The sequence below is a fragment of the Chaetodon auriga genome, chromosome 7 (assembly GCF_051107435.1).
Source record: "Chaetodon auriga isolate fChaAug3 chromosome 7, fChaAug3.hap1, whole genome shotgun sequence".
Classification (NCBI taxonomy): Eukaryota; Metazoa; Chordata; class Actinopteri; order Chaetodontiformes; family Chaetodontidae; genus Chaetodon; species Chaetodon auriga.
The window spans coordinates 2,425,001-2,447,095 of NC_135080.1; the positions used below are offsets into that span (position 1 = coordinate 2,425,001).

Sequence of the window (22,095 nt, forward strand, 5' to 3'; positions counted from 1 at the left end):
GACACAGACCGGATCTCATCAACTACGACGGCCTCAGAAAGGTACAGACGACGCTCACAGACCTGCGCTGGTCCAGCCCAGATCCAGATCTTTGAAAGTCTTTGAAGCAAACCAGACGACCTGATAAAACCTAAACGAAGCTTGTCCAAATTAGCAAGTCGTTTAACGCTGTGATTGGCTGTTTAGGATGACCCAGTGACCAATCTGAACAATGCCTTCGAGGTGGCTGAGAAGTACCTGGACATCCCCAAGATGTTGGACGCAGAAGGTAGGCTGTGTGTGAGGGTGGCGTGGTGTCATGGCTCCTTCTGGGCTGTAAATCCACGACGCGTCACCTGACTGTGTTCTCCTCATTCACATTCATTATTCAGCACTTAAACCGTTTCATGGACAGTTTGTGTTGTTTGCAGGTCCAAACGTGACTCCTGTCATTCTCAGATCAGTCTCACTGCTTCTCTCTGACACGAGATCAAACTGATCTGAGTCCTGTTTGCAGCGAACATGTAAACATGTTCTCATGTCTGTAGGAGCCAATAGAATCAGAGTGTGTGTGCAGACTGGCCGTAATGTCGGCACAGCCCCGACTGAACACCACCCCCATGTTATATGAGCTGCTGCAGCCAATAAGAGGCTGTCGTCCCCGGGATTGATGCAGCCTCCGGCCCCCCCCCCGTCCCATCGTTCCTCCTCTCCCTCCTCTCACGCTCTGAATCTGTTCGTAACTGTACACCAACATGAGCGCTGAGGGCTGATTTCTCTTTTTAACCTCCGTCCCTGCTGACGTGTTTTTAGCGAACTGTCCATTCTGTGTCCGTCCTCTCGTGTTTGTCTCGTTCTGTTCGCTCGTGTCCGGTTTGGATCATCCTGTCTGGCTGTTAACGGCTACAGCAGCTTGTTAAACGTGTGTCTGTGTGTTTGTGTGTCAGCCTGTTTTAATATGTGAATGTATGTGCCTACATGTGTGTGTGTGTTATCACATGTCCTCTGTCTGCCTGGATGTGTGTGTGTCTTCATAACCACGGTCTCCCCCCTTGTAGACATTGTGAACACTGCTCGTCCAGATGAGAAAGCCATTATGACTTATGTGTCCAGTTTCTACCATGCCTTCTCTGGAGCACAGAAGGTACCTCTGACCCCCGACCTTGACCTTTAACCCCTGTTACTAACAAGGTGCTGCTTCCTGTCCAGCATGGCCTCGCTCTCTCGACAGCGCTGCTAAGCCCTGAGCCTCAGCAAGGACACTGGATTTGTTGGGACACACACACACACACAGATGCTCATGGTGGGACTGTAATGGTGCTGGTGAAAGCAGTAAATATTCCGTCCACAGCAGATGAAAGCAGCCAAAGTGAAAGTAGGAGCAGCGAATGTTCTGTGAGGTTAGAGCCGTGGTTCTTTTCGCTTCCTGTCCCCTGAAGTGAACCCGTGTCTTCTTACGACCTCGCCGCCGGTTTGATGCGTCTGCAGGTTGTTTTATTTGACGAGTTTGGGAGGATTGAGGATGTAGAATTACTCACAGGATGGAAGATGATCTGATATGTTACAGCCTCAGAAATGTCCAAGCAGGAACTCTGATTAGCTCTTCATCAGGAGGATGACTCACCTGCTGACTCTCCTCTAATTCTCTGGTCTACTCCTGTTGTTTCTACCCTCCCATCTCCTGTTTCTCTCCTCCTGCTCCTCCTCCTCCTCCTCCTCCTCCTCCTAGACGTCTGAGAGGAAGCTGGTTGATGCGTCTCGTGTTTTGCTCGTCTTCCTCTAATTAATTTTCTGGCCCATTCAGAACTTGTTTGTGTGTCTGCGGTCTCAGGAGAGGCGTGTGTGTGTGTGTGTGTGCGTGTGTGCGTGTGTGTAAACTTGTTCCAGCTTGTTCTCCTCCTTCGTTCTTGAGTTATTTACATGGAATCAGTTTCTACACTTTCAGTCTCTTGAACCTGCAGATTTACTGCTTCTTCCAGCATCGTCCTTCACTCGCCGACGTCACAGATCACACTGAAAAAGCATTTTTGGAGAGTTTATTCGTCGTCTGGTCAAATTAAATTAGCAGTGAAAAACCTGAACATCTGATGTGTGTTTGTGTCCCGACCTTGAACTTGAGGCTCCAGTGTCCCTCAGCTCTCGTCCAGAGGACACTTGTCCTCCTCTCCTCGTCCCCCCTGACATCCTGACGAGGATGGTCGTAGGAGGAACCTTGAAGCTGTGGATCTAAAGAGCGCGGCGTCCCTCCGCCCTCCTGCCCTCGTTCTCATGTCCTGCAGGGATCATGTAGCTTTGGGTAGCTTTGGCTTCACTCTGCCTCTCTGTTTCCCTTTCTTTGTCCACCTCTCTGTCCCGCTGGGTGCTGGGCGATGCATAGACATCGTGGGTACGCTGAGGCCGGATGAGAAGGCCATAATGACCTATGTATCCTGCTTCTATCACGCCTTCTCTGGCGCACAGAAGGTGAGCTCCTCACGCTCCAGACTCACACTAACACCCGCCAGAGTTTCCATCAGCCGTCATACTCAAATTCAGTTTTGTTGGGAATACAGTGAATATCAGCCAGTAACAGACAATGGGTCAAACCACAGAAATATACTACATATATGTATACATACAGTTATAGAGAAAACAGTAAAATCCAGCTACAGTTACAGTTTCACGATCATTGATTCTCTCTCACATAGTTATGGGAAGTTTTGGAAAGTCAGGAAATATTAACAGATCAGGACCCTGATGGGAACTCTGGAAAAACAACAACAACAACAACAACAACAACAACAACAAACGCTTCCTGAAGCTTCTGTTTCGGTGCTTTGGACATCGACTGTGTTTCCATCAAAAGGGCTTTATTCACTGAACGCTCTGGACTTAAAGTCCCAAACTCACGTCGGATCTGCTGACGTGAGTTTGGGACACCAGACCTGTTGGGGTTCATTTCTGTGGGAAACACGGGTCGATGTCTCCTCAGTTTCTCTTCAGCTATTAACACTTCTGAACTCCAAATGTTTGTTTTCTGATGTGATGAATATGTCTGAAATGTTTTCAAACAGTACAACCATCATCTATGACAGAATGAATGAACAGTGGGAGTTTAAGTGTAGAACATCTCAACCTGAATCCACTCAAAGTCTGTGTACTGTGCTTGTTATTCCAGCGGTACAGTAGTGTAATGTCCTAAGCAGAGCCACCGATGTGGACTACAGCGCTCCACGGACCTGTAACTAGATGTACGAGTGACTCCCGAGTTGTGCCGGGAGACGCATGGAGCTTTAAAACACACAGACTGATTGTGGCGCACTGAACTAACATCAACCGCTGCAGCATGTTTTTATCAGTCAAATGCCTGACGTAGTGTTTAGATGTATTCCCTCTCACTGCCTGCGTGTGCGAGCCAAACCTTTGTCATGACGACAGCGGTGGTAAAAGTGGAGGCACTAATAAAAGCAGCAGACACTTCAGTTTGTTTCAGAGACTTTAAAACACAGCATCTGGTTTTAAAACAAGCAGCTAAGGTGAATGTTGTCATTAAGCTTTGAGCACCGTGAGTGATGTCACCGTGTGTCATCCAATCACTGCGAGCGCCACTCATCGCTCTGTTTCCCAATAGGCCGAGACAGCCGCCAATCGCATCTGCAAAGTGCTGGCTGTCAACCAGGAGAACGAGAAGATGATGGAGGACTATGAGAAGCTGGCCAGTGATGTGAGTTCAACACGTTTCCACCTGGACGGATCAGACCGCCTCAGTTCCTCCCTGAGCGGACTCCACGTCATCCTCTGATCATGGAGGAAGTGTTTTAAGTTTCCCACTGACGAGAGCCTGATTGTTTCTGTTTCTCCTCGTCTTCGTCTCTGCTTCCAGCTGCTGGAGTGGATCCGTCGTACCATCCCCTGGCTGGAGAACCGAACCCAAGAGAAGACTGTAAACGACATGCAGGCCAAACAGGAGGACTTCAGAGACTACCGCTGTGTCCACAAACCACCCAAGGTCTGCGAAGCCTTCTGCTCTTGTGCTCTTATATCCAGTATAGTCACTGACACCGTGAGCTGACTGTCCTTCCTGCCTTCAGGTCCAAGAGAAATGTCAGCTGGAGATCAGCTTCAACACTCTGCAGACGAAACTGAGACTCAGCAACAGACCTGCCTTCATGCCGTCCGAGGGACGCATGGTGTCTGTAAGTGTGCAGGCGTCATTCCTGTGACAACATCCTGAGCTATGAGGGGTTCATGTCAGTAACTCCTGCTGTTCGCTCTCAGGATATCAACGGAGCGTGGCACACCCTGGAGGGAGCAGAGAAAGGCTACGAGGAGTGGATCCTCAGCGAGATCAGACGTCTGGAGAGACTGGAGCACCTGGCAGAGAAGTTCCACCAGAAGGCCGCAATCCACGAATCCTGGACCGATGGTAAGCTGCTGTTCTACCACACACACACACACACACACACACACACACACACACACACACACAAAAGTCATCTCTCAATTTCAAGTTCATCCCCCAAAAAGCACAGAGTACACTCAAAGCACACATTTTTCCTCAGGTATGCTGCTGTGTTTTACTCATCATGGTGAGTCATCCAGGTGGAATCTGCTGAAAGGTTAAGTGAATGAATCGATGTTGTGTGTGTGTGTGTGCAGGTAAGGAGGCCATGCTGACTCAGAAAGACTACGAGACCTCCACCCTGTCAGAAGTCAAGGCGCTGCTGCGGAAACACGAGGCCTTCGAGAGCGACCTGGCAGCCCATCAGGACCGAGTGGAGCAGATCGCCGCCATCGCACAGGAACTCAAGTAAAGAACAACAGCATGAGGTCACAGGAAGTGCTTGACTCGTGTATCTGAGCATCGGCTGTAAACTCTGCTCTCCTCTGTGTCTTCCAGCGAGCTCGACTACTACGACTCTGCCAGCGTCAACGCTCGCTGTCAGAAGATCTGCGATCAGTGGGACATCCTGGGAGCGCTCACCCAGAGCCGCAAAGAGTCTCTGGAGGTACGACTCAGTCACAAACACGACCAAACACAGGGAACATGATGAAATACAGAAATGCTGCACGTAGCACAGTTTCCAGGGGACACTAAAAGGTGATGCACACGGCTGAGGCTGTGACTCCTGGATTTATTGAAGTTAACATGTGGATGAAGGCCGACGAGCGAGTCCCAGCTGTGTTTTTGTGTGTTAAATAATAAAGGAATCAGTCGAAAAACAACACAGTTAAATATCAAACATCAGATATTTTATCAGCAGCACTGAAGGAACATTTCAATCGTGTCTTTCCTGCAGAGGACAGAGAAGCAGCTGGAGTCCATAGATGAGCTTTACCTGGAGTACGCCAAGAGAGCGGCACCCTTCAACAACTGGATGGAGGGAGCTATGGAGGACCTGCAGGACATGTTCATCGTCCACAACATTGATGAGATCCAGGTATGTGAAAACCGGAAGTGTGGTCCAGATGGGTGCAGCTCATGAAGCCATGTAAGCTACACCTGTAAACCAACCGTGTGTTTTCCTCCTTCAGGGTCTGATCACAGCCCACGAGCAGTTCAAGTCCACTCTGGCAGAGGCCAACAAGGAGCGGGAGGCCATCCAGGCCATCCAGGCCGAGGTGCAGAAGATCGCCCAGAGCAACGGCATCAAGCTGAGCGGAGCCAACCCCTACACCACCATCACACCTGAGAGCATCGACAGCAAGTGGGAAAAGGTAGACTGAACTGGTGTTCTGTTTGACATGCCGGGCACTCGCAGCTGCTCTGTTCCAGCTGTGTGGTTCTAATTTCTGTATGTTGTGTGTGTGTGTGTGTGTGTGTGTGTGTGTGTGTGTGTGTGTGTGTGTGTGTGTGTGTGTGTGTTCGCAGGCGATGGACATGGTGCCGCAGCGTGACACCGCCCTGCAGGGTGAACTCAACAAGCAGAACTCCAACGACACGCTGAGAGCCAAGTTCGCCACTCAGGCCAACACGGTCGGCGCCTACATTCAGGCCAAGATGGAGGTAAGGGATTAGCTTCAGATGCTCGCCGCTGAGCTAAAGCGGTTCGACTTCGCACAGCTGCGTGTGGTTTGTCACAGTGTTTAGTCCAGCGTTGTTGAAGGGTGAGCTCATAGAGCGAAGCGTGGACAGGGTGTAGGAGCCTTGGTGATGGGGGTGATCACAAACACGCTCAGTGTGTTTTCACACAGGTGATATCACATGAGAATCCTCCAGAGCTGCTGCGTGGAGTCTTCTAAAGATCACACCGCTGCTTGTGATGGTGGAATATATGAACTTCAGCTGTAGGACTGACAGGATAGTGACTCCTGTGTTCGTGTTGCAGGAAATCGGCAGGATATCCATCGAAATGAACGGCACTCTGGAGGACCAGCTGACCAGCCTGAGGGAGTACCAGCAGAACATCGTGTCCTACACGCCTGAGATCAACACGCTGGAGGGATACCACCAGCTCATCCAGGAGGCCCTCATCTTCGATAACCAGTACACTCCCTACACAATGGAGGTAACACACACGCAGTTTTGTTTGCATGAGCTTTTTCTTTGCTGCTGTCAGAATCCTAACGTCTTCTCTGGAACATGTTTCCTCCTCCGCGTCTCCTTTTCTTCCATCCGCTCCCTGCAGCACCTCCGTGTGGGATGGGAGCAGCTGCTGACCACCATCGCCAGAACCATCAACGAGGTGGAGAACCAGATCCTGACGCGTGACGCTAAGGGCATCAGCCAGGAGCAGCTCTACGAGTACCGCGCCTCCTTCAACCACTTTGACAAGGTCAGGGGCCCGAGCTCGGGGCCACGCCTTGTTGATTACAATGGTTTACTTGTACTTCAGTTTGGAGCTAAGCAGAATTTTGTTTTTCTTCTTGGTGTTGAACATATTCAAATGCATAATTCTCATATGCATTAGTCATACTGACGCATGCATGCATGTCACGTCATCAGTAAATGCACAGAAACGTGTCAACATGCACCAATAAAACACCTCAGTGACGATGCACCTGAAGGAAAAGCAGCTCTTAAAGCAAATCCTGTGTTTTGTGGCATATACGTCCATGATAGTTGTGTGATATCGCTGTGCATTTTGTCCAGAGGTCTCGTTGATCTTAGTGGCTTGACCTCCTGCAGCCGTCTGAAGGTTTTGTGTTTTCATGTGAGCGTTTAGCTGTTTCTGTATTAATGTGTAACATGAATGAATGTTTAGACCTTACAAGGGGGAGAGAGAAGAGCCAACCGTGTGAGTATCCATCCAGGTGTTTTCACACAGGCGAGCACATGTGGGGAGCACGAGCTGCGTCATCGTCTGTGCTCAGGTGTTAGCAGAGCAGAGACGAGCGCAGGTCTGTGTGTACAGGGGATACAGGATTTTTAAATACTCTCATTGGTTCACAGTGTGTGCAGTAAACCACATGCACTTAAAACACCCGAGCATCTCTGGTGTACGCAGTCTGAATCCCTGCAGACACCCACACTTCATCTGGAATATTCATGTTAAAGGCAGACAGAACATTTCATTCGTAGCTGAGCTCGGTTAGACTCAGCGGATGGAAAAAGCACAACATGTCACCAGCTGTCGGCGCGTCGTGGTCGTTGTCGCACCTGATCGACGGACACCACCGTCACTCACGTCTCACGCCGCTGTGTGTGTGTTTGCGTGCGTGTGTGTGACTGATTCATGCTGCTCGGTGGTTCACAAACACTCCAGGAGTCTGCTGGTCATCCCTGTGGTCACTCACCGTGTCACTGTGTGTGTGCGTGCGTGTGTGTGCGTGTGTGTGTGTGTGTTCACTCAGAGGTCTTATTATCATGTCGTTTGAGTCTTGTCCAGCTGTGTGTGTTGACATCACCTAAACATCCATGTCTGTCTGTCTGTCCGTCCATCCTTCACGTCCTCATCTCCTTGCATGCTGTGGATCACACGGTCTCCATCCACCACCATCCCTGTGTTGCGATTGGTTCATCCTCATGACGTGGCGCTCTGTCATTGGGTGTTGGCTGATCTCAGGACCACAGCGGGGCCCTGATGGCCGAGGAGTTCAAGGCCTGTTTGATCAGTCTGGGCTACGATGTGGAGAACGACAAGCAGGTAGGAGCTCGAGGACGAGGCGGAGGGAGAGGTGGTGTTCATCAGGCCTCAGAGCAGCAGAGCGCAGCCGACGTGATCTGTCTGATGAGGATTAAAGCTATCGATTGTCTGTAGATCGATCTTTGATGGTTTAACCTCCTTCACACGTCCACTGGGGGGCACCAGAGTCAGGCTTTTTATTTTAGTGCTGCGTCCTGCTCGCTGGTCGCTCGGCGCCGCTGCTGCTCCGAGGCTCCGATGAGCTCCGGGTCAGACAGGGTTCAGTCCGTCAGCATGGAGATGTCGTGTCTCCGTTTGTCCACCGGGGGTCTCTGTCGCTTTGTGCCGCTTCAGCTCGACGGGGCTCCTCTCGCCCTCTGAAAGGCCCCCGCCCCTCGTCTGTCTGTCAGGTTTTTCTTTGCTCGGAGACTTTCGCTGTTAACTGTTTGTGCTTTTTATCTTTTTTCCACCTCCCTCATCATCATCACTCACTCTCTCTGTATTTCTGTTCTTCGTCTGCTCCTGTCCTCTCCTTCTCTGTCTTTTCATCCCCTCATCCGTCCTCTCTGCCGCTCGTATCTCTCTGACTCCACCCTCATCACCCCCCACCCCCCACCCCCCCCGGCCTTTGCTGTGCTGTGGCGCCCACAGAAGCGATCAGGACAGATGGTCTCAGATGATTTCCGGGCTCTACTCATTTCTACAGGAAACAGCCTGGTACTGCTGCTGGCATGATGCTTCCACAGGGTGTCCGCAGGTCCAACACTGTCCTAATTCAGTCCACTTCAAAGCCTGAACAAATTCAAACCATAGCAAGTCCTATTTTTTCTAATTATCACTAATATAATTATTTACATCTATTTATATTTACACATTTTGTTGTTAGTGAGGACAGTAAGTCCACCTGCAGACACCCTGCTGTCTCCCTGCTCGTCTTATTTTGTCACTTCTGTGTTTCGCTGCACTTTTTTTCTGTGCAGGTGTGTGTCTTCTGTGTCCTCACCTGTCTCATATCAGCCGGTGATCATGTTGTGTGCTGTGTGTGTGTATGTGCATGTGTCAAAGTGTGAAATCTAAAACGTCAGGACCGCCGTCACGTCTTTCACGGCTCCTCAGCGGCTCGGTCTATTTCATGGTGGTCCTGACGTTTTACACACGGTCCGTCTGCGTCTTCATGTCCGAGCTCAGAGCGCCGTCTCTCCCGGGTTAACCTGTCATTTCTCGGTTGCCAGGGCGACAGCGAGTTCGCTCGCATCATGGGCATAGTGGACCCCAACGGCAGCGGCGCCGTCACCTTCCAGGCCTTCATTGACTTCATGTCCAGGGAAACGACCGACACGGACACAGCAGACCAGGTCATCGCCTCCTTCAAGATCCTGGCTGCTGATAAGGTGAGTGTGTGTGTGTGTGTGTGTGTGTGTGTTTAAGCCATAAAGAATACTTGATCTTTACAGTTTACTTTGTCCCTGCTGACCATCGTAGTGCTCTTCGTACTATCTGCATCCTGAACAGCGGCCGATTCTCAGGTTTGTCGACCTCTCAGGTGAACCAGGAAGTAACTCGCTCACTGCTCCTCCTTCTCTGTTCCCATCAGAACTTCATCACGGCCGATGAGCTGAGGAGGGAGCTTCCTCCCGACCAGGCGGAGTACTGCATCGCCCGCATGGCGCCCTACACCGGGCCCGACGCCATCCCTGGAGCTCTCGACTACATGTCCTTCTCCACCGCCCTGTACGGAGAGAGCGACCTGTAGAGGAGGCGAGAGGAAGAGGAGGGCTGGACAGACGAGGGAGGGAGAGGAGGAAGAGGGGAGGGAGGAGATGCCAGGAATGGAGTGTTTGGAAGAGTTTGAGTGGTGGTTGTGAGGTGTCCCTGCGTGTGCCGGTTTAGAAATCATCAGAATCTTTCAGACTGAGCTTGTTGATTGAACTGTAGTTAGCTTTGGCCTCCGCCGAACGTTTTCCAGCTCTGTTACGTGGCGATCAGATCGGCAGTAATCCAGGTGTCGTACAGGTTTTTATGAACAGGCATATCCGGGGGCAGCTGTGGCACAGGGGGGCAGTTGCTCTGTAGTGTGGGTCCTTAGCTTCACCCTCTCTGCCTTTGTGGGGTCAAACGGGGGAGGGACGGGGGTCAGGACTCGGGGGACACAAGCTAATCTGATACTTATGCTAATTTTTGTTTATTATAATTTTTTCTTCTTGCCACAGGGTTTGGGCGCAGGGGGGAGGGGGGGTGTGACGTGGCGACTGGCGAGGTTTGTGTATTAGATCCTAGAGAGATATATGCTGCGGGGTCAGGAGGGTGGGAGGGGGGTGTTGACCAACCAGAGATGAAATGACATATTTACCCATAATTCCCATGTTGCTGGATAAGGTGACCCGTCTAACCTCAGAGCTTTTCCTCCTCCCGTCTTTATTTCTTTTTTCGTTTATTTTGTGGAGCAGCTGGGTGGGTGGCGGGGTCGAGCGGGAGGGCGGGACTCAGCGCTGTACATACTTATTTTTCCAGTACGAAGAAGGACTCACGCGGTCCCGGCTGTCGAGAATACGCGATCACAGGCGCACGGAGCAGTTTCACCAGTGGGCAGGTTTGAGCTTCCAGACGCCATGAAGCGAGGCGACCGTACCTGAACGCCTCTCCTGTATAATCCCATGACAGCCAGGCAACAACATAATCATCCACAAATATTTGCTTCTGTGAAACTATTCTCGTCCTGGGGGGGGAGGTGGGGGGGGGGCATCAGGTGCTTATTTAAATACAAAACTATACATTTATATAATAGACTGTAGTAGTGAGAGTTAGTCCAGTTTTATATACCAGGAACACATAACACACACGCCATGTGTCATGGATGCATTTCATTGGCTGAACAAAGGTCCTCGCACTTCCTGGATTTTTAGGGTTGCCATGGTAATGCGCAGTGGACAGATCCCCATGTGACTTCTGGAGAAATAGTGGAAGTATTGAAGTAAACGTGCCTGTCGGTCCCTCTCTCTCTCTCTCTCTCTCTCTCTCTCTCTCTCTCTCTCGCTCGCTCTCTCTCTCTCTCTCTCTCTCTCTCGCTCGCTCTCTCTCTCTCTCTCTCTCTCTCTCTCTCTCTCTCGCTCTCTCGCTCTCTCTTACTCTCTCCCTACCTCGCTCTCCCGCCCCCCCTCCTTTGAAGAAAAGGGAAAATTTAGTGCGAGGAAGGAGGGAGGGGGAAAGATTGGGGAGGGGGGGGGGTCTTTATGTAAACATTCCATTATGTGCAAATAAAAATATTAAAAAGAGGAAATTGTCATGTAAACAACTATGCAATCATAATGTGTTCAATATCTGAGTTGTGGGGGGGTGTTCCCTTTCTGAGGAGGCCCCCTGTCTAAATTCACCAGGATCACAGGTTTCTCCAGCGTTTGTCGGCTGTTAGAGGGAGAGGAGGGGGGAGACGGGGGAGGGACAGACAGGGAAGGAACTGAGGAAACCAAGACGGACCAAAAGCTTGTTTCTTTTTTTTCCTCTTTCTCTTTTTTTCCCCTGCGAGTTTGGAGAGAAATGAACTCTGGAATTGTGATTTTCCTTTTTTTGTACTCTTTAATATCAGACCTTATCTGCTGTACTGGAAACTGCAACGCATTCTGTCTCTAATGATAAGTGAGTTTCACAAAGCACACATAAAAGTTTCCTTACAAAATACCTCCGCTGGCCTGCGCGTCTCTGTTCTCGTGTCTGATTCCTGATTTTAATGTCATCTTTCAGCTCAAAGTGCCTTCATTAGAAAGCACAGCCTCAAAGTTTCCACGTTACATCAGCACATCTGACCAGAACTGGTTGTCTACAAAATTATGCACTCAAGAAAACAGTTGTGAAAATGGCAAAAATCCTCATTCATTGGCTAAATTGTGATTTTTATCTTCATGGAAAGATTAAAAAGAAACTGAAGGAGGTTAGAAAGAAGCTGAGCAGGAAACATGGGATGAAGGTCAATGATGAGAGGTGGAGCAGTCTGCTCTGAGAGGGCACAGTTTTAACTTATATTTCAGAATGAATATGTTCAATAATAACAGTTAATATCACAAACTGTTCTGTCCGCACATAAATGATTCAGCATGAAGCGACGAAACGAAGACTTTCTGCCGTAAAAACAGAATTAAGATCATTTCATTTGAATGTTCTTAAATTGGGAGTTTGAGGAAATAACCACACTCGCGCTCAGGTCACGTGAGTCCGTTCAGGCTCTCTAACGTCACTCACTCCACGTGTAAGAGAGTTTGCGTCAGATACGTCAAACATGACGCTCTGTTGCGCCGTTTTATCCCTCTTCAGCCTGTAGTTTGTCCTCCAGCTTTCAGACGGTATTTAAAGTGGAATAAAGTGACGTGTGAAGCTCACAGGTGAACCACCGCGAGCGGTACACCTGTTTCTGGCACGAGGGGTGGAGATACGCAGTGCCGCCTTGGGGCAGCTCGAGACCACCGACCAACAGCACGAGCTTTCTCTTCAGACTTCATCCTCATCGAAAGACAGTCTGCGGCCGCCGCGCGCGCACTGCGCCGCTACGGACAACAGGAGCAAAGAGCGCGCGGCCACTCCTCCTCTGGCAAGCTGTGGCTCGCGCTCACCCGCAGCTGCCGCGCGTTGCTCGTCCTCGTGCTCCGACAGCGGTGGGACCGGCACAGTGAGCCTGGAGGTTCAGCGGAGTTGTTTGGTTCATCTGATTTATACTTTATACTCGTTTATTACGAATATTTTACGAGTATATTAGTATGTGAGAACTTTGTGAATTTAGTTTCGTGCCTGTAATCTTAAAGAATATCAAGCTGTTAAACGTGGAACTACTTTTTTAAGCACATATGAGGGATCAGATATTCTAGCAGTGACCACCTGTAAAGGTTTTTGGCTTGGAGATAATTGATAAATGAAGCACTCAGAGGAAACCCTGAAGTACACGTGGGCTTAATTGTGTAAAAATACCTTTAAGACCTGATAGTACTTCTTCTATATATTGATTTTGAGCTGCTCGCCCTCAGCTCTGATTGGACCCTATTTATTTAATTACATTGAGATTTGTTTTCCACTGATGGAGGCTTCTGTAATTATTTCCTTTTCCTTTCCTTTAAAAGCCTGAGGAGGCTGTAAACCTCTGAAGCTGAAAACAGAGACGTTACAGGGCAGCAGTGCAAACTAAAAGCTAAAAAAGAGCAAAATGAAGTTCAGAGTGAAGTCCAGCATCAAGCTTCATGAATGAAACCGAGTCAGAATCCCTCACAGCTTTCTCTGACTGCCTCAACACTGCAGGCAGAGCACACACACCTGTCACTTTGTAAGCAGTAACAAGTGTGTGTGTGTGATCTGTGTAATTGGCTCTCTGTTTAGGGACCACAGTGTTACACCTCAGTGCCTTCAAAATGCCACTTTTTAGTGACTTTGGTTTGCAGCCGGTTTAATCAGACTGAACAGACTTGACAGCAGAACCGTCAGCGTTGTTTTGGTTATTCCGGCCGCGTCACAGACAATATTGATTTTCAGGATAAAGAGATTAATCTTCATGTTTGATTAGAAGTTGTCCCGTGTGTGTGTGTGTGTGTGTGTGTGTGTGTGTGTGTGTGTGTGTGTGTGTGTGTGTGTGTGTGGACAGCAGGCTAACAGCAGCCCACAGGACTAAACCATAAACACACACACACTGCTGCCAGGTAAATATTGGAGATGCTGCTCAGGTGAAACGACAGGTGTGTGTGAGAGAGAAAATAAGTACATCTATAATATATTTTAACAGTACAGTTTCAGGTTTTACTGCTTATTCCAAAATATTCCACTCATTGTCTTGTTTTACTCTGTTTCTGTATGTGCTGAATCTTAAAAAACATAATGCTAAACAATACACTCAGTGGCCACTTTATTAGGTACCCTTGTACAGTCTAATGCAATCCAATCCAACAGCTCTGCCATGGCAGTAAATGCAGCCTCACCAATAAAGAGAGATGACAAACATCCTGTGTGTGTACAGACAGTCATCAGATACGTTCAGTCTGGCAGGAAGAGCATTTCATCCCAGAATGCACTGCAGACGGCCCCGTGCAGTGTCACGCCTCTCCAGGTTTCTGCTGGTGTGTCAGGGTGGACACGTCTGCAGGTAATCAATCGATCAGTCAGTTGGTCAGTCAGCTCTGTGCCTCTCAATCGATTTCTACATGCATCCTTTTCCTTTCCCTCTTTCTCCTCCTCCTCCTCCTCTCATTGGACAGCTATAATTATACTGACACAGAAGCAATTCATCTTAATCATCCAATTTTACACCAGTTACTGCCTCTGCTCCTCAGGTGGGTTCCGCTTAAAGGAAACACACAGAACAAATCAGAATGAATTGCAGTTGGACTCTTCTGTTCTCGAGAGGTTTTATCAGCGTTATTGATGCTCAGCTGCTCGAAGACCCCTGAGAGGAAGGTGTCGATGCTGTTCTTTGGTTCACTGACTGTCAGGGAATATCTGCCATCGCTGGCTGGAATTAATTAGAAAGTATTTCTGTTCATCAGGTGTTTAGCAGAGAACTTCTCCTACGAGGACAAATCTGTTTACACGCCAACCTCATACATCAGTCCTGGATGTTAATAAACACTAACATCTGTTTACAGCGACACTTTATTAGATATGAATACGTTGCTCTAAATATGGAGGATGAAGTGATACCTTTGGATCAGCTGAGACAAACATGAACTCAAAACAGGGACCACAACACTTGCCACTTTATTAGGTACACCGAGCTGAACCTCATACGTTCATACCTCCATGAAGGTTTCTGCTTTAAAGACGTGTTCACTTAATGCTCGTTTTGGAAGCTGTAGTCTGCGGTGCCGCCTCAGTCGTTCACAAGCGAGGATGGAGCGAGGTTCACCACTTTGTGAACACATGATTACTGCAGGGGCTCAGGAACACTTCAGCAAACTGTAAACACAGTTTGTTTTACACAGCCACGATGGTGGAGGAGCTCAGAGTCTGCCTGGGCCTCTGAGGTTGGCCACATCCAGGTGTGTGTGTGCGCGTGTGTGTGTGTGTCCCAAATGACTGTAACCTAACACACGCTCTAACACTATTTGATAAACATCCCTCTTTTCAAACAAGTAGTGAACCTACTGTGCATGGCACCTGGTTAGAGCCAATCAGCCAGTTAGCCTCATTCAGAACAGGTGCAGCAGCCGGCATGACTCCGCCTCCAGCTGGTGCTCAGAGCGGACCTGCTCATCTGTGGGAAACATTATCAAAATGTTTCAATTAGCCAAGATGAAAAGATTCCTGAGCATGTTTAACATGCTGGTGAGCTAACTGGTTATTTAAACTTCTGCTGAAAATGTCCAGTTTGCTGTTTTTACTCATGTGAAAATTCAATGCAGTCAATCGAGCAGAAGCTACAAATTACTGCAGCAGATTATACATTAATAAAAAAAATGCTCAGCGTTTATCTGCCAGTCCCACAGCTTTCCTGGCTGCAGCTGTTTCCAGAGAAGAAGCAAACCTCCAGCTCAGCAGCTAACAGCAGACAGACTCAGTCAGAGACGAGCTGATGGACATAGTGGAGCGTTAGCAGCGAGACGTCCCCCTCAGGAGCAGGTGGAGACCAAAAACAGAGCTAAAAGACTACAATATATTCATCAGGGGGACAAACTGGATCCATATGATTGATCATGTTGCTCCGTAGCTGCTGGATGTAGAATTAACAGCTATTTAAAAATCTCTCATACTCACACAGTTTTCCTGCTGTTCCTCAGCAGCGTCTTTTCTCCAGGTTGTTCTCCTGTTTATCCAGGAGAGTCCAGCGTTTCGGGCCGGCTGCCGGACAGATTATACCCGCCAGTGTCTGAGCGTTTCTGTGCCTTTACGAATCGAAGCAAGCGTGGACAGCATGTCCTGTTTGTCAGTCACAGCTCAGCCATGACACCAGCTCACCAATCAGGCAGCTGCAGGCGCCATGACAGCCAGAGGTGTGTGTTATGAGTGTGTGAAGGTCACTAACTCACCGTTCAACCTGCCTTTATTAGTTAGTTACAGTGTTCCACCGATCCCACCAAATCAGGATCAAAGAGGACACACAGGCAACGTGAAACAGCATTAAAAGACATTTCAGCATTAGTTAAAGGTCATGAGGAGCGAGGACAGCTGACTTCACACAGCAGGTTTATGTAAAGGTGCATCAGGCTGAAGACTGAGGAGGACAAATGTCCTCTGGGGGGTTATTTTGAATGTCCACAGATCTGTGGGTGTGGAGCCGTTATTATCCAGGAAATCTTCAGTGAGTCTTACATCCACTGAAATCTGGTCGAGCAAAGGTCAGCTTTGCTTTCTCATCGTGGGCAGACAGAGGTTAAATTGATTTCAGAGTAAAGGTAATTAATTCACTTTCTCTCTGTCTCCACGGGACGATTGACCGATGCCACGTCCCCTCTCCTCACCACCTCACTCTCACCCTCCAAGGTTCTGCTCATTCATCCATAAAACTGTTGAAATGTCATCGCTCACGTCCTTTTCATCCAACACTGATTAAAAGACAAACATAAATACCATCAGTTGTCCTCACTGTCATTCTGGATCGCCCTCTGGCTCTCTGGGATCCATTATTTGTCCTTTTCTTATCTATTTTGCCTCCACCCCCCGTCTACCGGCTGCAGCTGCTCCACATTAAACACACCTGCGTCATGCTGAACGCTCCAGCTTCCTCTGGTATTATTGATGTTTTGATAAATGTTTTTCTTCCACATGTCCAACAGACTGAGCTTCGCAGACATGCTCAGTCAATCAACCATCTTTGTCTGATGCGTCCTTCCTTCCTTCACTTGTCTCCTCCCCTTAATTTCCAGGGCTGTCTCTGAATCCTTTCCTTTCTTTGCATCCTCTTTCCTTTCTTCCTTGCTCCCTTTCCTTTCCTCGTGATTCCTCCCTCCTTTGTCTTCACCCTCTTTTCCTAACTTCTCACTCTTGGGGCGTTCTGTCCCTCCTTTGAGTCCTACCTCCTTCTCTCGGCTGCCTGAATCCTTGTTGCATCACTCTTTTCTCTCTCCTTTCCTAAAACTCTTTCTCTCACTCTTGGTGACTTTCCCTCTCTGCTGTTTGTTTCTCCATATTTGTCCATATACTGATCATCTGTCCTTCTTTTTATACTGCATATTAAGACAATATGTCAGTGGAGATGACTCATTTATTTGTTGATTGATTGTGACTTTGCCGTCTCAGTAAATTGATGTGATTCTCTGATGTGTGCGAATGTGGGTTCAGTAAAATGATGCTGTTATCTCCTTTTCATTACTCTCTGCAGCGATGCTGTGAACGCCGGCGGTGATGATCAGCGGACGCGAACAAAGTCGCCTCTTCATTCGTTTGGCCTCACAGGGAGGCAGCTGGTTGCCACAGCAACAGCTGCCCCAATCGCCACCTCTCAATAAACAAATCACAGGATAAACAGGAAGCAATCGAGGAGCAGCAGGTCTCATGACAGTCAAGTAAGCATTATTTCCCAGGGTGCATTAGTTCCCGTCCAAGCTCATGGCTGAGGCTGAATGTGATTGGATGGGATGTTAGTGGGAGAGTGTGCTTCAGTCATGTGTCCAGTGTGATTTCTCTTCCTCGGTGGTGTCTGAGCCATGACGGCTGCAGGGGGCCTCTAACGATGCGGTCCTCTGTCACAAAGCTTTGGCGGCGCTCAGCGGACGCAGCGTTTGTTTTGTCTCAGTGTCTCTGTCCCTTCAGACGAGCCTGCAGAGGTCAAAGCCTCATTATCCCCGAGGCTGATAAGAAGGATGCGTTTTAACAGCACATTATGAAACTGTGCGGCAGTGTTTCCATCCTGTCTGCACTTTACACACATTAGATCCTCGATCACTTCACAATTAAAAGGCTGATCATCGTAAAATGGCAACAGATACTGAAAACTGTCAGTCACAAAGGCCACAGAGAGTCTGTGACCAAAGACATTCACAGTATAGAAAGTGATGTTTTTGCTTGATGAATTTCTATTGATCAGCTCATTGATTTATGAACTGTTATGGTTATAGGAATAATAACCTCAGAAGATTGAAAACTTTTGGATTTTTTAACTTTTTTGATGAGACTGTCAATAAGTTCTGGTTTCCAGGTTAAAGCAGGACATGAAGCAGTATTCGTGTCATGTCTGCCAAGTCTCTGGGAGGCCGTCAGACCACTCCACCATATCCACCATCCAGCTGCAGCTGTGCACTGACTCTGTCATGTGTGCACTGACTTGTTTCCAGAGGCCATTCCTCTGCATAAAATACCTGTGGGATTAAAAGCACTGGTGACATTTTTCTCCTTATTTGGGCCTCGAAAAGTTCGTACAGAGAGTCATGAAACTGCTCAGTGTCTTCAGAAAATCAATTTTCGGCTGAGGATATGCATTTAGTACAGGATTAGAGATTTGTGCAGCAGGATTTAATCTGTAGGACTGGAGGTGTCGTGACCCTCAGGTCTTGAAGCGGTGCCTGAGAAGACTGACCACACCCTGCTCCATCAGGGGCTGGAGGAGAGCTGATGACCAGCAGATGGCGCTGTGGCTCTAAGGCAGCTGTGAGAGCAGCACCACCAGCAGGTGAGGGAGGCTCCTGCAGTCACACACACACACACACACACACACACACACACACAGTATCGCTCCCCAGACACACCCTGATAACCTCATCCACAGCCGAGCAGACAGGAAACTCTGCATGCTGGTGATATATTTCACAAAACACACTTATAGATTTTATGGTATCTCAAAGTGTTTGTGAGGTGAGCAGGTTAGAGTCCCCCCCCCATATCAGCCCCCCCCCCCCCCCCCCCCCCCCATAAGAGGCAGGGGGGTGATATGGATTGTGTAAATGATATGATTGATATGAATTATACATGAGCTGGAGCATTTAAATGTATTGGTTAGTAATGGTTACTGTAGGTGGATGTGTGTATGTGTGTGTGTGTGTGTGTGTGTGTGTGTGTGTGTCCCAGGATGACAGGCTGAGAGTGAAGTGCTCCACTGAGCTCATGACTAACAACAAAGAAAAGGCCTGCAGGTCACACACAGACATCAATCTGCCAGGAACACACACACACATACACACACACACACACACACACACACACACACACACACACACACACACAGTAGTTTCCCTGGACATTTGCATGCTGGGATTAATCTATAATTCATCCAGTAAAATGCATGCTTGCCCCCCCCCCCATCTTCTGCTCATAAGGCCACAGAGTCACGCTGTCAAGATGGAAACGGTCTCATGTTTATGCTGCAGAAACATGCTGACTGAAGCAGTCGTACAGTCGCTGAATTAGAGAGCGCACACACACAGAGGTCACATGACTCTTCACCATAAAACACTATTCGCTTAAAGCAACGTGATATCGTTGGACCAGCGGAAACATTAAAAACGTACTTAAGGTGTACGATTTCAGTGCATTGCTGCATCATGTTTCCCTGCTCTGAATAAAAGTGTGTTTGTGGTCAGTTTGGCTCAGTTAGCAGCTGCAGTGATTTATTGACAAGCTGTCAATGCTGAGAAAATACAGTGCTAATATCACAGTCAGTGGGAGGAAATCAATGGAGGACCATAAAGTGCAAGAGAATCCTCAGAAAAGATATGGTCATATTGGTGGGAATAATTGGTTACCTCTATTACTTCATCGTGCTGCCGTGCGCTCTGACCTTAGAAAAGGTTCCCTCGGGAAGCATCATGGCGCTGATGAGTAGGAGAGCCATAACTCCACAGAGTTATGTTGTAACACACACCAACAGCTGTCTGGTCAGGAGGAAGGTAGCATTAAAGGTTCAGGGTCAGTCTCATACTCGTACCTCTGCTCGTCTTGCGGGGGACGCACCAGCTCCACCTCTGGTCTGCTGATCACATGATACACATCATTATTTCCACTGAGAGGTAACCCACATTCCTCCAGTGAGGGTCAGATCTTCTTCTCCTCTGCATCTTCTCACTTTGATTCCTGGTGTATTTCATCCCTGCTGGTCCTGACGTTCACATTGAACGCCATGAACGTTATGAAACAGCTTGTTTAACACCTGCAGAAACCCAACATAAAGTTCAGCTGTGCCAACATTTCGCCCTCACCTGATCTCAGTTTTCCAGCTTGACGATGAGTTTTAGCACAAGCTTCCTGTGGTTCTGCTCTGATACCGACGTCTGCATCTATAGGACTCACAGCAGAGTGTGAATGATGCCTCGCAGCACTGTACAGATAGAACGATGTGAACTCCACAGGAACTCAGCACAGATGGTTGGAGCCAGAGGCTGGATTTGTACCTTCATCTGTCATTGAGGGGCTTCGCTTAATTAACCCAGAAATGTAATGATGTAACTTTGAGACCATTAAACTGTCTGACAGACTAAATCCATTTAATGTTTGGAGCCACTGAGTTTACTTAGATTCAAGTCAAAGAGAGCATTAATGAGCAGGTCCAAAGGGGGTGAAGAGCAGATCGAAGGAGCAAACTGAATGTTTAAGACTGAGAACACACAGGAAGTAGTCACGTCCCAAAGTAGAAATGGTACATGTGTTCTAATCTGCTTTCAGAATGAATGAAATGTCAAAACTGATTAACTGATCCACATCCAGATCCGGGCTGCCTCTGGCCTCAGACTGAAATCCATTTTAGAGGCAGCGTGAGTGCACGCTGAAGGAAAGATGTGAGCGGATGCAAACACACATTAGGCAGCAAAACCAGGTCTGTGTCACTTAAAATCCTAAAGTTGAGAGTGTTTATCCCGAAGCTGTACGACTCCACTTCATGAACTCCCAGAGAGGAAGAGCTGGAGTTCCTACGAAGTTTTCACTGATACCAAAACTTTCCTGGAAACGTCGTCACAGCTGAACTAATCTACTCACACATACAGTATGTGCACACATGGTTGGTGCATATATTGCTAGCTAGCTTAAGCTAACGCCTGTGCAGAATCAACACTGGCAGCAGTGCAGACTCTAAACCCACATGACTAAAACGAGTTGAGGTCGATTTACCTTCGACCTTCCACTGTCGTCCTTCTCACCAGTTTTAAATCTTGTTTTGAATCGTTAATCATAGCCTGGCTGCTAATGGAGCTGTTTTATCTCTCCTTTTTAATTTTAAGTTCATTAAACTTAATTTAATAAATTTTATTCAGCCTCTCATAAAGATCAGATACTTTAACTCCATCAGCTTTAGAATAACGAGGAGACCTTTTTAACGTCCCCATGGCCCCTCACGCACACACACCACACACACATGCTGAACACATTTTCGGGGTCTAGATCCATTGCAGACAATGTGAAACTGGTCAGATAAGAAGACTGCAGGAGATAAGCCCTGAAGCCCTGAAGTCACTGGAGTGGAGGAAGTGCTGATTCTGGGTAATGACATGCTAATTGGAAGTAGAAAGCTCAGTCACACTAGCAGAGGTGAAGAAATCGGTCACATCCTTTCTTCTGAATCTCATCAAACCACTTAACCACAGACAGAAGCTCATTATGACTCCAGACCTCCTCAGTATGCGACCTGCCTTCTCCAGCTGACATTTGTTTTGGCTAATAGACGAGCCAATGGGAACGTCAGGACTGATTTCCTTTTTCTAGCCATCACAAAGACCCCTCGCCTACTTTCCCCCGCTGACAAAACAAACAGCAGAGCCCTCTCTAAGCGTACAGCCATGTGCTATAAACCGTCAGTTCCTTGATAACAAGCCTCTTTGACATCTGAGAACACGATCCAAACTTAGCAAAACCAAGTCACGGGAGGCGTGGTGCTGTCTCTCAGGTTGTTGTTTGTCTGTGATGAGTTTCATTTGAATGAAATGGATGGATACAAGCACCGAAGCTCTACTGGATTTGCTCATAAATCAGTTGATGCAGCACAGCTAAAAGCTTCTTCCACTTTGGACTGTCTGCTTCTTTCCATCCCCTCAAAGGTCATCTCTACCCAGACGCTCTGAGTTTGGTCAACTGCACCGATTTGCATGTGAAAGCTCACCAGAGATGAATTGTAGGAGAAAGCGCCGCTCAGATTTGCTTCACTCGTGAGAAAATCTCTGCAGCTGACTTGAATGAATGGATGTGG

At 48.2% G+C, this 22,095-nt stretch overlaps 1 protein-coding gene across 6 annotated transcripts in view; it reads left to right on the plus strand.

Moving 5' to 3' along the window:
- The window catches only part of actn4 (actinin, alpha 4), a 41,961-nt gene extending 30,262 nt beyond the window's left edge, over window positions 1-11,699 (plus strand). The window contains exons 6-23 of one of the 6 annotated variants that reach the window (XM_076734215.1): window positions 1-41; window positions 187-268; window positions 2,357-2,442; window positions 3,590-3,682; window positions 3,842-3,967; window positions 4,050-4,154; window positions 4,237-4,384; window positions 4,618-4,768; window positions 4,859-4,967; window positions 5,259-5,399; window positions 5,494-5,676; window positions 5,831-5,965; window positions 6,288-6,467; window positions 6,588-6,734; window positions 7,965-8,045; window positions 8,676-8,741; window positions 9,257-9,415; window positions 9,619-11,699. The exon at window positions 1-41 is cut by the window's left edge and continues 38 nt beyond it. In XM_076734215.1, coding sequence (XP_076590330.1) covers window positions 1-41; window positions 187-268; window positions 2,357-2,442; window positions 3,590-3,682; window positions 3,842-3,967; window positions 4,050-4,154; window positions 4,237-4,384; window positions 4,618-4,768; window positions 4,859-4,967; window positions 5,259-5,399; window positions 5,494-5,676; window positions 5,831-5,965; window positions 6,288-6,467; window positions 6,588-6,734; window positions 7,965-8,045; window positions 8,676-8,741; window positions 9,257-9,415; window positions 9,619-9,777 — 2,192 coding nt within the window. In that variant the 3' untranslated portion in view covers window positions 9,778-11,699. Of the gene's footprint in view, window positions 42-186; window positions 269-1,037; window positions 1,124-2,356; window positions 2,443-3,589; window positions 3,683-3,841; window positions 3,968-4,049; window positions 4,155-4,236; window positions 4,385-4,617; window positions 4,769-4,858; window positions 4,968-5,258; window positions 5,400-5,493; window positions 5,677-5,830; window positions 5,966-6,287; window positions 6,468-6,587; window positions 6,735-7,964; window positions 8,046-8,675; window positions 8,742-9,256; window positions 9,416-9,618 lie in introns of all 6 variants that reach the window. The other 5 variants (XM_076734214.1, XM_076734210.1, XM_076734213.1 and 2 more) reach the window with 5 other exon arrangements.
- Window positions 11,700-22,095: the final 10,396 nt, after the last annotated feature.